The following is a 15,278-nucleotide window of genomic DNA, read 5'->3' on the forward strand; positions in this document are numbered from 1 at the left end:
CATCTCTGTTTTTCATTCCGAAGAAAGACACATAAGAACTTAGACTGTGTATTGATGACAGGGGACTCAACAAAATCACTATACCAGACAAGTACCCTATGCCTTTGATAAAGGACATCCTTGAAGCAGTTTGTGGTGCCACTCTTTACACTAAGTTGGATCTTCGAGGGGCGTATCACCTTATTCGAATTGCACCCGATGACGAATGGAAGACTGCTTTTCGTACTCCCTTTGGGCACTTCCAGTACCAAGTAATGCCGTTCGGTCTGGTGAACGCGCCAGCTGTGTTCCAGCGATTTATGGATCACTTATTCTCGGACACCCTACTTCATTTTGTCATCGTATATTTAGATGACATTCTGATCTTCTCTGCAAATAAAGAGGATCACATCCAGCATGTCAATTCTGTCCTACGCCGCTTACAAACCAATCAGTTATACTGTAAAGCGGAGAAATGTGAATTTCATCAAACTCAAATGACCTACCTCGGATTCGTACTATCCGCTAAGGGAATTTCCATGGATCCCAAAAAAGTGTCTGCAGTCTTAGATTGGCCTTCCCCGACTACGATTAAAGAGGTCCAAAGGTTCCTGGGGTTTGCAAACTTTTATCGTAAGTTTATTCCCGGTTACTCAGAAACAATTCTACCCATCACTCGTTTACTAAAGAAAGGAACAGTGTTCTCTTGGAACCCGTTAGCCCAACAAGCCTTTGAAACCTTAAAGGGATTGTTTACCTCCGCCTCAATTTTACTCAATCCAGACCAGTCCCAATAATTTATTGTCGAAACCGAAGCCTCCCATCATGCTTTAGGTGGCGTCCTTCTACAAAAGACTGACCAAGGGGAGGAAAGACGCCTTAATCAGACACTGGAAGGCTACTTACGCTGTTTCGTTTCTGCAGCTCAAGATGATTGGGTAGATCTTTTACCGTTGGCAGAATTTGCTTACAACAATGCCAGACATACTTCTCTCAAATCTAGTCCCTTCTACTGCACATACGGGTATCATCCTTCTTATGTCCCTACGGTTTCTCCACCTTCCTCCAATATTCCCGGAGTGGACTGTCTCATAGCCGACATTCAAGCAGGACATCGACTGGCCCGCATAGCCCTACAAGCTGCCCAGGACCGAGCCAAACTATATGCTGACAAACATCGCTGTGAGATGCCCGTCTTAAATGTGGGGAACAGTGTTTGGTTGGCCTCTTGGTTTCTCCCTAAACATCTGGTTCCTTCCAAATTGTCACCTAGATTTTTTGGTCCTTTCAAAATACTATCCAGAGTAGGGTCTACTGCTGTTCGTTTAGCCCTACCACCTTCTTGGTCTCGGATTCATCCGGTTTTTCATCTTTCACAGTTAAAGCTAACCGTTCAGGACCGTTTTCACCGATCTACGAAGCCTATACCTCCCCCTGTTGTCACCGACACTGGGACTGAATATGAGAAGTGGCCAATATTTGTGATTCTCGCTACCATAGGGGTCGTCTCCAATTCCTCATAGACTGGAAAGGTTATTCTCCAGTGGAAAGAACTTGGGAACCTGCCTCCGGTGTCCACTCTCCCCTCCTGGTGCGATGATTTTTTTGTCTACACCTAGGGAAGCCAGGATCTCCACCCAGGAGGAGGGGGCATACTGTTACACCTTTCAGACGTTGGTCCTTGTTTTACAGGAGAAGGCTGTGTGGTTCGATTCAGCGTTCTACCGTACAGAGGGCAGCCAATCCCGGCTATACGAACATCAGCAGTGTAGTCCATTCACGTCCGCGACTGACGTCAGTAGCGAGTCACGTGATCTCATTAAAGGACCATTGACGCTCTCCTCGAAGCGTCGCTACTGTTTGCAGAGGCGCTCCGTAAGTTCGTACCTAGGGCTTATCCGATCCTTCCAAACTTGCTACATTCTTTTCCTATGCTTATCTCCTTGTTTTTTCTCTCTCGCTTATCTCAGATTACCTTTACAGCGCCATCTATTCCCGACCCTCTCCATTACTCTACCACTTCCGGGTCCTTCTGATTCATCCGATCCTCTTCGCGCTTTCAAGCGATCGGGTGATAGCGGGATCCCCATCCATTCTGAAACAGTGAGTTACCCCTTCCTTGGACTTACACTTTCTTTCCGATTCCTTTGTTTACTCTTAACCATTTTTCAGGAACCTCCGGAGCATTCGTGGTCCAGATAATAGACGCTTCCTGTACCATTGGTGCCGCAACACCCCATTTAAAGTCTAAACCCGAATTGGAAATCCCGTAAGAACTTACCCCTGACATTCCACTATAGTCTCTTTACTTCTGTCCTCTCACATAACTTACCTATCATTTCATACCCTATAGAACCCGTGCCTCCTTACCACAGAGATTCCACGCCTGAAGGTTTCCATCCACCCGAGGAGCTTCCATCCATATCGCCCAGGGTTTTATTCCCCAGAGGGTTTCCCTGGGGTTCGTGCTCCTCTCCCCGCTGGCTGTTTAGTCCCGGTGGGGGAGCAGGATCCACAGGGGGGCTCTTATATTTGGCAGTTGCTGCTCTTGGACCGACAGGCCAACCAGGTTAGTGCTAATTGCTTGATATTCAGATTTAAAATTGTTCAAATTTGCCGTTATTGCTCATAGAAGTAACATAAGGTGAGTTTGCGGTTCTGTTTGTGCTTCCATTGACTTGGTAAATTTACACACCTTTGGGTTTGCAAATTCCCTGGATCTGATTGGTTTTCTGGGGGTCTGTGCCACTCACATGCAGTTTCCAGAGGAGGCATGTCAATGTTTTGTATCTGCTACCACAGGCTGTTTGAGCTTCCTGAATAACCTTAGTGGGTAAATTGGGTAGCCATGTACTGCTCGTCTAAGTTCTCAGGGCCAGTCACTCAGATGTTCTGTGTCAGACTCCATTAGCTGACTGAAGTTCTTTGACCAGCCTTTGCTTGGCATAGCAGTATGTCTAGGGATTTGAGAACAACGAAAGTAGAGAGAATTCTCTTATTCCACATAACTGCAACCAAGCAAGGGTTATACATTGACTTACATAGATGCGCTCTTATGGTGTTCACATCAATTACTATTGATAAAATTGAAGCGGAATGCTCAATAGCCAAGATTTTTGCAGAGTAATTACTTCTTTACCTGGCCAGATCAAAACATTTGTCCAGTTAAAGAACCTTGGTGTTTGAGTTTAGGGACCCTATGCAAGCAATCATACCATGAATATGTTCATATCTGTTGATTCCTACCCTGCACGCTAACATTTTACATACTTCGAGAATGCCTCTGGCCCTAGGAAATTGTGTCCGGCAAGGAAAAATTACCTTTATTAGATTTTGATAGATAGACAAATGCATTGCTCAGCGGCTCTAAACTGGACGTGAACTTTCAAGGATAACTAGTGGATGGTATTGTGGCATATGTGGCTTAGCTGAAATGGCCTAGTCTACTCTCACATTTTAGTTAAAGGGGTTTTTTATGCTTTTTTAATCCCACCATATTATTGATAGTGTTTGCTACAAACCCTAGTGCTCCAACTACAAGGTGTCACACTGTTAGGCCACTTACCTGGGGGGGGGGGCGAGACGCTGCCGGTCTTGGCGGGTCTATCCGAGGTTTCGGTTAGTAGGGAGAGGAGTCTCCCGACGTCCGAAACCTCGGATTGATTTCGGTGCGCGCATGCGCCGCAACACGCAGAGGCTGGCGGCTTGCGTTTCAAGCCTCGTTGTCGCTCCTGGGCTGGGTGCTGCGCATGCGCGGTCCAGCCTGCGCTCCAGGCCTCGGCTTCATGCCGAGGGCAATAAATAGCGGCTGAGTCAGTGAACGAATCGCGTCTTAACGCGGTTCGTTCCTGACCAGCCGTAGCAGCGCTTGCCTCCAGTTTTGCCTTCCACACCTGTTTCTACCTTCCTGCCGGATTCCCTGGTTCTCTGGTTTCCTACCCTGTCTGCCTTGCCTGGTTCCAGACTTCCCCAGTCGGATCTCTGGCCCTAGTCTCCCTTGGATCTCTTGTGGGGTCCCAACCTGTGCTGTCTGACCTGGAATCAGCCATCCTTTGCCTACTTGGTTGGTCTCTGACCTTTTGCCTCGCCTTTTGGCTTCTCTCTCCTGTTTTCCCCTTGGTTCTCCAGTTGCCTGCACCTCTCCTTCTCCAGTATCCTTCTGGTTTCCCCTTCGCCCTTCTCGCTGTGGTACCCAGACCCTGCAAGTACCACCTGTGCATTTCTCACTGCTTGACTGAAGTATCACCTTGTCCTACCGAGAAGGATTGGAGTTGCTACCTTATAGACCTTCAGCCAGTGACATTTCCTCCAGTCTGGCCTCCCCAGTATGGACGCCTTCCAAGAGTCCTGCCTCCACAGGTGCTGCCCGATCCCGGGACACACACCTTAACACACTCTGTACTGCACTGCGGATCCTGAGGAGAGCCAGGAATATGAGGGGGACACAGAGAATTCATGGTTTTTGGTTATAAATGTTTATTGAAACAAATGGGGGTTGGAAACTACCTCACTATCCTTAATCTGAGAGGTATTTCCCTACCTCAACCAAAAAGGAATGGATCTGTCCTTTGTTAAGATATCCAAAGCAAAAATATGTCCTGTGTCCGGAAACCCATTCTGGCCCTCACACTCTAAAACTAACTCTAACATGAAAAGGGTATTGTCTCTGATTCTCAAAAGTGCAAAAATGTTCCAATCCAACACAATATTTCAAATCCTACAAAAAAGTTTCAAATGGACAAGGTTCAGAGTTCCAGGGAATAGCTCCCTTCCCCAGATTCCTTGTACTAATCTGTAAAATCCCAAACAAAGAATAGCCAAGTTCCTTAGAACCCCAGAAGATCGCTCCCTCCTCTTGGCGTGTTCACAATTTGCGGGGAAACGGCTCCCTTCCCCAGGTTTCTCTTTATCTTTTAATATGAGTCAGATCCTAAAGGCATGTATCTTCCTAGGGATCCTCCTTTCACTTTAATACAATTTAGATGCAGGTCCCAGACACGCAGCCCACCTGGTATGTTATGTTATGGGAACTTGTTGAGCGCATGTATGCCCAAAGGCATCATGGCGCTAAAAGCATAAAAGAAGTTTCAATAGAGATACGCTTTTAGAATAATATGGTTTTAAATTTCCACTGGGGACAAAGTGATGAACAGTTTTCTGCAAAAGCAAGAGGAAGATCGTTCCAGGCTTTGGCGGCCACTACAGAAAAGGCACGCCCCACTGAGAAGGCCAACCTGAACCGAGGGACAGCTATCAGGAGGGCAGACTGAGAACGGAGTGAGTGAGTAGGGAAATAGCGCACAAATTTGACTTGCAGTTACTTTGCTCCAATACCATAGAAAGCCTGATGCACAATACACATAGATTTGAACATAATCCGAGCCGCAACCGGAAGCCAATGCAGTTGTCTCAACAAAGGGGACATGTGTGTTCCAAACGGAGGGTTGAAAGATGGATCTGGCCGCTGCATTTTGAAGAAGTTGGAGCCGCCTAATCGGGTAAAGAGGCTGCCCAGGTAGAGCGAATTACAGTAGTCCAATACATTCAGTACTGGGGCGGTGACCACTGGGGCTTGGCAGACTGTAGGAGCAAAAGCTAGAACCTTCCGCAAGATCCAGAGTTTAAAATGGCCAGTCTTCCAGACTGCCGCCACCTGCTCATCCGTGGCCAGGGAGGCCGGTATCTTCCCTTACCAGGCTCTTCTTGTCAATTTACAATAGTTTACAATCTCATGGTCATGGGTGTTCCTTGAGATTCTCCTTTCTAGATTTATAACGGTTCACACTTATCAAGGGCATGCACCTTCCTTGAAATTCTTTTTATTCTATACTTGCACACACACTTGAGTTTTCCTGGTGTAATCCCCTGCTAGGGCTTTCATGCAGTCTTTCAAACAGTTCTCTCCACCTGGTGTACTCTCCTGCCAGGACTTTATTTAACAAACATTCAGCTTCACTTAGTATTCTCTCCTGCCAGGACTTTATTTGATGACTTTTCCTTTTTACGCACGAAACAACATTGGCCCACCTATGGCTTATCCACTCTTGTTTCATACAGTTCTTTTCAATATTTGCTTCCTTTATCATCAAAGCGTTCTTTGCCCCTTTTCCAAGAGCATTGCCTTTTACTTCGCACTTGCCTTTGAGATATGGGAATAGCAACACGTTTGTAGTTTGCTTCATAAATACATTAACTTCTTCATTAGCCTCCTTTTGTGTTTTTTCCTTTATTCTTATGAAGCAGCACACTTTGTCAGGCAACCCGGTATTCCGTCTGTCTTTCCTGGGCTTACTGGTTGCTCTCTGGGATCCCTCACTTCAGTTCCCTTTCTTCTGTGCTATTCTTACGGAGCTGCATACGCTGGCAGGCAACCCGGTAACCCATCTGTTTTCCCTGGGCTTACCGGTTGCTTCTTGCGTTCCTTCGCTCTGGGTCATCTCAACATGCTGGCTCTGCGTGCTTCCCTACAGCCGCTGCATTTTTGTGGTGTTCCTTTCTACGGTGCACTGTCTCCACTGCCTTCTGTTCTCATGCAACAAAACATCTGCACCTGGTCTTCTCTCTCCCATGTTTGGGCTTGTTTCCACACTGTCTCCTACCGCATGGTTCCCTTCAGCGTGGTTCATGGCGTCAGCAAAGGTTGTGGGGAAGCCCAGCATCTGCAGTTCTTTCCTCTCCTTCTCTCTGTCAGCTGTAGCAGATGCCGCTTTAAACTTCCTGGCATGATTGCATAGTCTCCAAATACTAGACTGTTGCATTGGTTTACCAGTCGTAGTCATCTTTATTGTTCCACTGCTTTTCTCGTCTCAGTTAAGAAACAGTTTCTCGAATGACGTTGAGGATGCTGATACTGGTCCACATTGACAGTGATCCTTACTACTCCCTGTCTCTTCCTCATCCCAGTTGTTACCATATTGTTCTTTATGGAATGTTGGGGAGCATTAACAGTAGATCTGGTAAGAGGCTGAAGGAGATGTGGAATAGACGAAACAGCCCTAAAAGGGAATGGGTGGGATGTGATTTCCTCCTACATTCTCCTGTCATCTCCCCAAGGGTTATCTCCCCCCCCCCCCAGGTGGTCCTCCCTCATATAGCCACCTCCCCCAGGATCAGGATTAGGTAGCGGCTCCTGTCCCCTGGCCACAGAGGGAGAGGCTACCTCCGGGAAAGGAGTGATGACATCATCAGATTTATCACAATCCCTAATGAGAGTGAAATGTGTATGTGGTTGCCTGCCTCCTTGAGCTGTAAGTCTTGGGATGATAAAGCTATGTATAAAATAGAGCTACCCAATAAGGCAAAGCCAATTTTCTCAGGCATAAAGCATGCGTTTTAGCAAATGTGCATGTGCTGCTTGGCTAAAATGGCTTCTTCTATTAATACAGTCACTGTTCTCTTCATTTTCCTCATAACTACCCGTGCTACGTTTTGTGTTTTTGGGGGCATTTCACTTTACACATTAATACCACCACTGACACCAAGTTTGTTAGGGTAATATACATATAGGTTTTTGACTGCATTATTGTCTGGTACATGTATTTTCTCCTTTTAAATGTTTTGCATTGAAATCTTCCCATGCGTGTGACTGAAAGGACTGTGATACAAAAAGCAAAATATATTCCTCTAGTATCCCCTGTATTTGTAGTCGTTCTGCTATTTCAGTCACACAAACCCACAATTTGCCCCTCAATGTCACCACAAACATTATATACTTCCACACACTTCTACATATAGTGTGAAGAAAAATAGGACTACATGAAGAGCTGACAAGGAATGGTGGATGTGGTGCTGGTGAGCGCCACACATGCTCAGGATTGGGCTACACACGCTTAGGCTTGGCCTACACACCCAATCTGATATCTTTCTAGTGGCTGGTCGTTCCATTCAAAGGTGTTACTATGGTGAGTAACTTAACATATTTTGTCATTGTCTTTTGAAAAATATATATTTATTGTCCTTTTATAAAAGAAAATCAAACAAAACCGTGAAATAACACCCCAACCCCCCCACCACTCCCCCTCCTTGTCATTGTTTTTTTTTTATTAGGCTGTCAGAGCTTTGCTTGTGTTCTTGAGACCTTCAGTCTGTCTAAATCTGAGCTTGGAGAAATTCTGTCTGCTTTTGAGTTCTTTGATAGTGATTGCATGAAGCTGGTCCAGGAGCATCTGCAACTGCATAACCCAATCACAGGTAACAGAACATTGTGTTCATATACCCTCATTCAGTAGAAACTAATATAGATTCTATTCTTAACTTATCTGCTGGTGATTAATGATGTGTATGCATAGGTCCCCAGCGATAGCAAGTGTGAAATCAGTGAAACAGTTGACTGATGTGTTCTCAGATAGATACCGTACAATTTGGTCACAAGCCCCAGGGTTTTCAGAATGGAGAGCCTGAGAGCCTGTGACAGACAGAACTATTCACATACTTTGCTACAGTTCTACAACAACGTCCCCTGCCTGATCTTGTTAGTGTATGAGCGGCCACCTGAGTGCCCAGGTCTGGTATGAGGAAGACCCACCTGCTAGGCCCAAAATAATACATGTGGTGGAACGGGTCCATTCACATGGTGGTTTGTAGGGGTCTTCGTGGTAGAGCTCCCTGAACTGCAGAGACATGCACAGAGGGGTGTTATTGTTGCACCCAGAACCCACAAATGTGCCAGCAGTAATCAAGTGGCACTGGTTCAACAAACCCACGTAGACCTTGTAAGCACATGCTGCGTTTTAGAGTGTTGAGTCCGATGACTCCGCTCAGACAGAGGATGCTGCCATTATGGTTTCTCTACTGCACTTGCTTTGTGAGTTGGCAGGAACCCCAAAACAGACTCATTATTTATCTGTAATCTGATTGGAGATTATGCTATGTGAGGACAGATAGTTTGCAGATGTGAATGTCCAAGAAACCACCACATAATCCGAACAGAGCATGAAAATTGTTGATGCACTCACCTTCATGCCTGTGTCCAGAGGCTGAAGTGTTCTCAAAATGATGAGCAGGCCAAATAAAGACTTGGTTTGGCCTCTAGCCCCCAGAGCAGGCTGAGGTAAGCCTGTCGGTGACAACAGATCCCAGCCCTACACTTATTGCACAAAACAGATGCAAACCCTCCCAGGGAGCCCAGCCCAGGTGGAGGGTTCCACAGTCCTACACAAGCAAGAGGGCTCTGTCAGTTGGAGGCGATTGTTTTGAGTAAGGACATTAAAGTTTGGAAAATAAGCCAGAGAGAGACATTTGAAGTTGACTAGTGGGAACGAAGAGCACAATGAGGAGGTTGGGGAGGGCATAGAGGAGATGGGAGAGGAGGCATTGATTGGCAAGATGGGGAGAAAGAGGTGATTGAGAAGGAGGGTGGTGGGGAATACTAGGAGAAGGTTGGTGTTAGTGGGAAGAGGTTTATTGAGCATATCAGGAGGTGGTTAGAGTTATTGAGGAGATTCTTGATGGGAAATATTAGGAGGATGGTATCAGAAGGTTGGTGACAAATTCTAGGAGGTGGTTGGTGACACTAAGGAGGAGACTGGTAAATAATAATTGAAGGAAGTTGGTGATGAGGTTGGTAACGACAGGGTAGAGGTCTGTAAAACATTGACAATGAAAGATTGGAGAGAGGCTGAGGATGCGTGAAGGATACATGGTTGGAGTAAATAAGTATAAGGCAGGAGAACACCAATGGGTGATTGGAGAAAGTGAGAAGGTTGGAGAATGCCTGGTGGTAATATGTATGTAACAGGGAGAGGCTGGAGAACATCGGGAAGTGTTTGGATAAATTAGGGGGGTGGTTGAAGAACACTGTGGGCCGGTGAAGCACATGACCCTGATTGTCAGATGAGGCAGGGCTGAGAGGGTCCATTCGGCTCTAGGCAGGTGCATGAGGATCAGATGGGTGAAGGAAGGGCTGACAGCCAAGATCCTGGGAGGAACAGATAGATTGGTCCAGAGAGACTGCTGGTAGTGAGACAAGGAGCTCTGCTCATCACCAGAAAACCAGCTCCTACAAGAGTTTGAGATGCATAACAAAAGCGGGGCCCCCTTTGAGCTTTGTTCTCCAGCATGGGGTCTGGCATGGTTTCACATGCTCATGAATATTCCCTGTCATCAGTTCGGGAATCCTCAGTAAAAAAAAAAAACATCTTCAGATTTTTACTGCACGTCCAAGTCTTGAGAGTCCTCGTGTTTCGCTCTTAGAGCTTTTCTGCATTTTTATGCTTTTTTGCTAGGAAATTCCTATATTTGTTAGATGGAGCTTGTGTGCTCTTTCATTTCTTCATCCGGCTAACAGGGATCCGTTAGTTGGCTTCTTTCAACGCCCCTCAAGGGCAGAATCGTTGAGTGTTTTTTCTTCGAAGATTCCAGAAGGCCATCGGGCCTACACCGGACCATGTCGGAGGAGAAGAAGGGCAGGGGTTCCCTCTTCAAGCTCTGCACCACCTGCGGTTTGAGGAATGTGTTTGTAGAGGACAAGCATTTCCAGTGCCTCTATTGCCTTCATCCAACGCACAAGGAGGAGTATTGCGAGACCTGTTGTGGCTTTACCAAGCGCACCATCAAGGGTCGGCCCAGCAGATTGGTGGTGTGGCTCAACGCCAAGGCCTCTACTCTGTGTGGTTGATAGGGGCATGCCTCACCCAGATCCAGCCAGTCTGAGTAGGCTTCTAAGTCCTTTGAGGGCGCTCCATCCATGCGGGACAAAGACAAGGTCAAGCAACGTGAGTCTGTTTCCATCGGGGTTGCCGCTCAAGCGGGTCCCGCGACGGGCAGGGCATGCTCATCTTCTCTATCGGCCTCTGTCTCCAGCCATTGCTCCAGTTCTTCATCGAAGAGAAAGCCAGCTACCCCTGGGAAGCTGCGGGAGAAACCACAGAAGGCCAAGCCGCAGGGTACGGTGTCCGACCTGCCCAGGAAGGCTCAGGTGATCCAAGCTAAATCATCCTCAACTAGCGAGTTGGTGGCAGCCCCCCTTTCCAAGGCTAAAGGGGCTGACCCGGTCCAGGGTGCTCCAGTGGCGGACAGAGTGGCTCTTCCTCCCAAGCGGGAGGCTTGGACCAAACCAGTGGAAAAGACCCTATAGAAGAGGATGCCGTCCCTAAGCCTGAGACTGACCCCTCAGGACACCAAAATGGGGGGTGGAAGTGCTCCAGGGCATGGATATTTTGACATGGTTTCCGTCCACACGGTCCCGGAGGACATTGGAGCGACAATGGGAACATCAAGGAGGTAATCGTCGAAGGGGGCGACGACAGCGAGGACGAAGATGTAGGAACTAGGACCAGCAAGCCTGCTCTCCCGACACCTCCCAGAGATTTGTCTCAGGACTTTGCTTCGACTCTCCACACGCTTGTGTCAGAGATACAGAAGAGGATGCTGATGGCACCACTGGCACCGGCCCCGTTGACACCAGGCCCACCACAGCCGAAGAAAAGGAAGCAGCACCCTACGCCACCTGACCAGACGCCACACGTAATCTCCCCCCTAGGGATACGGCGATGGACACGGTGACGCCAGATACTGACGACGACAACGGCATCTCTCCGCCTCCAAGGGCTTCTCCCCGGAAGAAGTGGGTACATTCCAGTCCATGGTCGCCCACACATCGGAACTCTCCCAACTCACGCCAGCGGAGACAAAGAAGGAGGGCTTCCTTTATCAACGCCGGGAGGCGAAACGGAAAACCATCCTGGCGGTTCCTTTACAGGATGACATCTGGGATGAGGGCCTGGTGCGGCTGAAAAACCCTGCCTCAGCGAAGAGAGACCGGCTGGAGAAGAAGTACTGGGTGCCGGAGTCTGCATCCAATTGTCTACGGTCGCAGCCATCACCAGACTCATTGGTCTCGGCGGAGGCTCAGAAGAATTCATCCAACCCGTCATCCTCAACTTCTGTTCCCCCGGAGAGCGAAGGGAAGAAGTTGGATGCCGTGGGTAGAAAGGTCATCTACTGAGCGGCTACGACGGTCAAGGCGGCCAATGCTTTGGCGATCCTGGTCACGTATGACTGGGAGTTATGGTACAAGATGGCTCCGCTCTGGAATTCCTTCCAGAGGACAAACGGGTCAAGGCGTTGGAGATTCTCCAGGAGGGCAAGGTGGCGTCGGACGGTGCAGGTTAAAGGGTACCGCCAAATGGGGAACAGGGTTTGCCTCCATCATCGTGGCTGGTTGAAGGCCACCAACTTTAGGCAGGATGTTCAGACGAGGGTCCTGGACATGCCATTCAGGGACAATCTTTTTGGAAAGGCCGTAAATGAATCAGTACAGGCCATCAAGACCGACACAGAGATGGCCCGTTCCCTGGGCATGCTGCAACAGCATCGTCCTTTCTTTTGTTCCTCTGGAAGGAAGTCGGGCAGATCATCGAAAGGTTTCGGCGGAGGAGTATCCTTGTACCGCCAACTCTTCCGTTCCACGACCCAGGAGGCTTACAGGAGTTGTTCCAAGGCCTTTGGAGGAGGCCGCGGTCATCGTCAAGACTTCCTGGGTGGCGTGCCAGCCGCCAAGCAGGATTGAACCGGCCAAGACGTCGGGTCCCCACCCCTGCACCCAGGTGGGAGGCCAACTGGAGAACTTAGTCTACCGATACTACCGGTGGCTCGGCAGGAACAACGCATCCCTCAGCTGCGGCTGGAGGTTCAGGCCATGGTAAAAAAGGGGATGATCGAGCTGTTTCCAAACCGACTCCGGGGCTCAGGAGTTTACTCCAGATACTTCTTAGTAAAAAAGAAGACAGCGGGCTGGAGGCCCATACTCGATCTACGACGACTCAACTAGTACATCAAGTCCCAAAAATTGAGGATGGGCACGCTGCAGCACATGCTCGTCCAACTGGAGGAGAGAGGCTTTCTGTCGTCGCTCGATCTAGAGGACACATACTTCCACGTCCCCATTCACGAAAAACATTGCAAGTTCCTATGCTTCGTAGTGCAGGGGAAGCACTACCAGTTCAAGGCTCTACCCTTCTGACTGAAGTCGGCACCCATAGTCTTTATGAAGTGCCAGGCTCCAGTGGCAGCCCATCTGCGATACATGTGTACCCGTAACTCGACGACTGGCTCATCCATGCCAAGTCAAGGGAGATCGCCGTTGGCCACACGGAGAGGACTGTCCGGCTGCTGACGGATCTGGGGTTCTCCATAAACTTTCCAAAGTCCTGCTTGGATCCATCGTAAAACGCTTGGTTCCTGGGGTCCAGTCTCAACATGGTGTTTTGCCTGGCAGCTCTGTGGGAGGACAGAATAGCGTCCCTTCTGGGCAAGGTGCGACGGCTGTCAGCACTGAAGAACGCCATGGTGAGGACCATCAAGCTGCTGATCAGACTGTACAGGTTGCGGGTGCGACCCTTTCAGGAGTTCCTGGACGCTTGCTGGATCCAGGTGTCCGGAAGCTTAGCTTACAAGATTATCTTCGATGAGTTTCACCGAACGATAAGGTGCTCCAACATCGCTGGTTGTACGGATTGCCAAAGCCCTCCTTACCAGGAGACGGTCACCACGGATGCTTCCCTGGAGGGCTGGGGAGCTCACACCGGACGTCTGCATGCCAGAGGCCTGTGGCTAACGGAGGAGAGGGATCTCCACATCAATGTCCTGGAACTGCAGGGAGTGTTCTGGACCCTCAAGTCTTTTCTTCCGTCCCTCAAGAGCAAAGTGGTGAGGGTCTTCAAGGACAATACCACCACAATGTGTTACATCAGGAAGCAGGGGCCCACCCAATCCCCAGCGCTCTCCAAAGAGGTGCAGGACTTGTGGCACTGGGCCGTCGCCAGTGGGATGTTTCTCATTCCGTTTCACCTGGCGGAAGTCAAAAACACTGTTGCCGACTCTCTCGGCGTCGAGCAACGGTCTGGCCACGAGTTCAGCAGGATCAGGTGGACAACCTCTTCCTCAGGTCGGGCAGACCCCAGATCGATCTATTTGCGACGGCGGTGTACACCAAGTACCAGAGGTTCGCCAGCAGGTTCCCACAGCCGGGGAGCATGGGGGACGCCGCCTTCTTCCTATGGGAAGGCCTGTTCCTGTATGCGTTCCTGCCATTGCCTCTGCTTCTACGAGTAATCAGTCAACTCAAACAGTGACGGTGCAGGATGATCCTTGTCGCCCAGGCGTGGCCGAGGCAGATTTGATACCCGGACCTGCTCAGCCTGTCGACGTCCCATCCAGTCAGTCTACCAGTGATGGGGATCTGCTTGCCAGGGAAGGAGGTGCAATCCTGCACCACGACCAAGGATCGCTGAACCTGAAGGCATGACTCCTACAGGTGGGTACGAACTACCGGTAGACGGCAGGGAGGTCCTTGTCAGGGCCAGAGCGTTGTTGACTCTTAAGTGCTACGGGCACAAGTGGAAGTGGTTCGCGACTTGGTGCCAGTCGCAGAAAATCAACGCTCTGAGGGCCACGGCCCCTCAGGTCCTTCCGTATTTGTTGTCTTTGGCTAAGGCCGGGTTGGCGCACACCGCCTTCAAAGTGCATCTGGCAGCTATCTCCCGGACAGTCTTCTCTTTGGTCACACCGTCTAGTCAAGGAGTTCCTCAAAGTACTGTTTTGGTCATTCCTGCTGGTGAAGGCGCCTGCCCCGGCGTGGGAACTCAACGTGGTACTGACAAGGCTCATGGGGGCACCTTTCAAGTCTATGCATCAAGCTCCTCTCAAGTTCCTTTCGTGGAAGACATCGTTTCTCATGGCCATCAGCTCCGCCAGGAGAGTAAGAGAGATCCAGGCCATGTCCTGCAAGCGGCCTTATTTGGCTTTCCATGAGATGAGGGTGGTGCTGCAGATGCATCCCTCCTTCATGCTTAAGGTTCCGTCGGAATTTCATCTCAACAAACCTTTAGTGTTGCCTGTGTTTTTTCCAACGCCTTTGTCGCAGGCTGAAAGGACCTTGCCCTCGCTGGATGTGGCTCGAGCGCTGAAGTTCTATGTGGCACGCACAAAGAGTTTCCGGAAGACGTCACAACTTTTCGTGAACTTTGGTCCTTTGAACCATGGGAAAGCTTTGTCCAAGGCTTCCATTTCCAGGTGGCTCTCTGGCTATTTCTCTCACTGTCACCGGTTGGCAATCCGACCGCCTTCTGGCCGTCCGTGAGCCGATTCCACCAGAGCGATCGCTGCGACGACGACGTTCCTGTCTGGTGTGCCCCTACTGGACATCTGCAGGGCTGCTACGTGGCGGTCTAGGCTCACATTCACGAGATTATACTGCATCGACAGGGATTCCAGAGAGGAGTCCAGGGTCGGTCAAGCAGTGCTACGCAACCTGTGCGCTTGAAGTTGAGCCTGGTGAGGAGGTGAGAGTAATTGCTTCT

At 49.4% G+C, this 15,278-nt stretch overlaps 1 protein-coding gene across 2 annotated transcripts in view; it reads left to right on the forward strand.

Moving 5' to 3' along the window:
* D2HGDH (D-2-hydroxyglutarate dehydrogenase) overlaps positions 1 to 15,278 on the forward strand; it is a 1,571,200-nt gene that overhangs the window by 783,190 nt on the left and 772,732 nt on the right. Inside the window, exon 7 of one of the 2 annotated variants that reach the window (XM_069618127.1) lies at positions 8,026 to 8,169. The exons of the other annotated variant lie outside the window; for it this stretch is intronic. Coding sequence (XP_069474228.1) covers positions 8,026 to 8,169 — 144 coding nt within the window. The remainder of the gene's footprint in view (positions 1 to 8,025; positions 8,170 to 15,278) is intronic. 2 annotated transcript variants of the gene reach the window in all.

Source organism: Ambystoma mexicanum, chromosome 10, assembly GCF_040938575.1.
Source record: "Ambystoma mexicanum isolate Mex_15411 chromosome 10, UKY_AmexF1_1, whole genome shotgun sequence".
NCBI lineage: Eukaryota > Metazoa > Chordata > Amphibia > Caudata > Ambystomatidae > Ambystoma > Ambystoma mexicanum.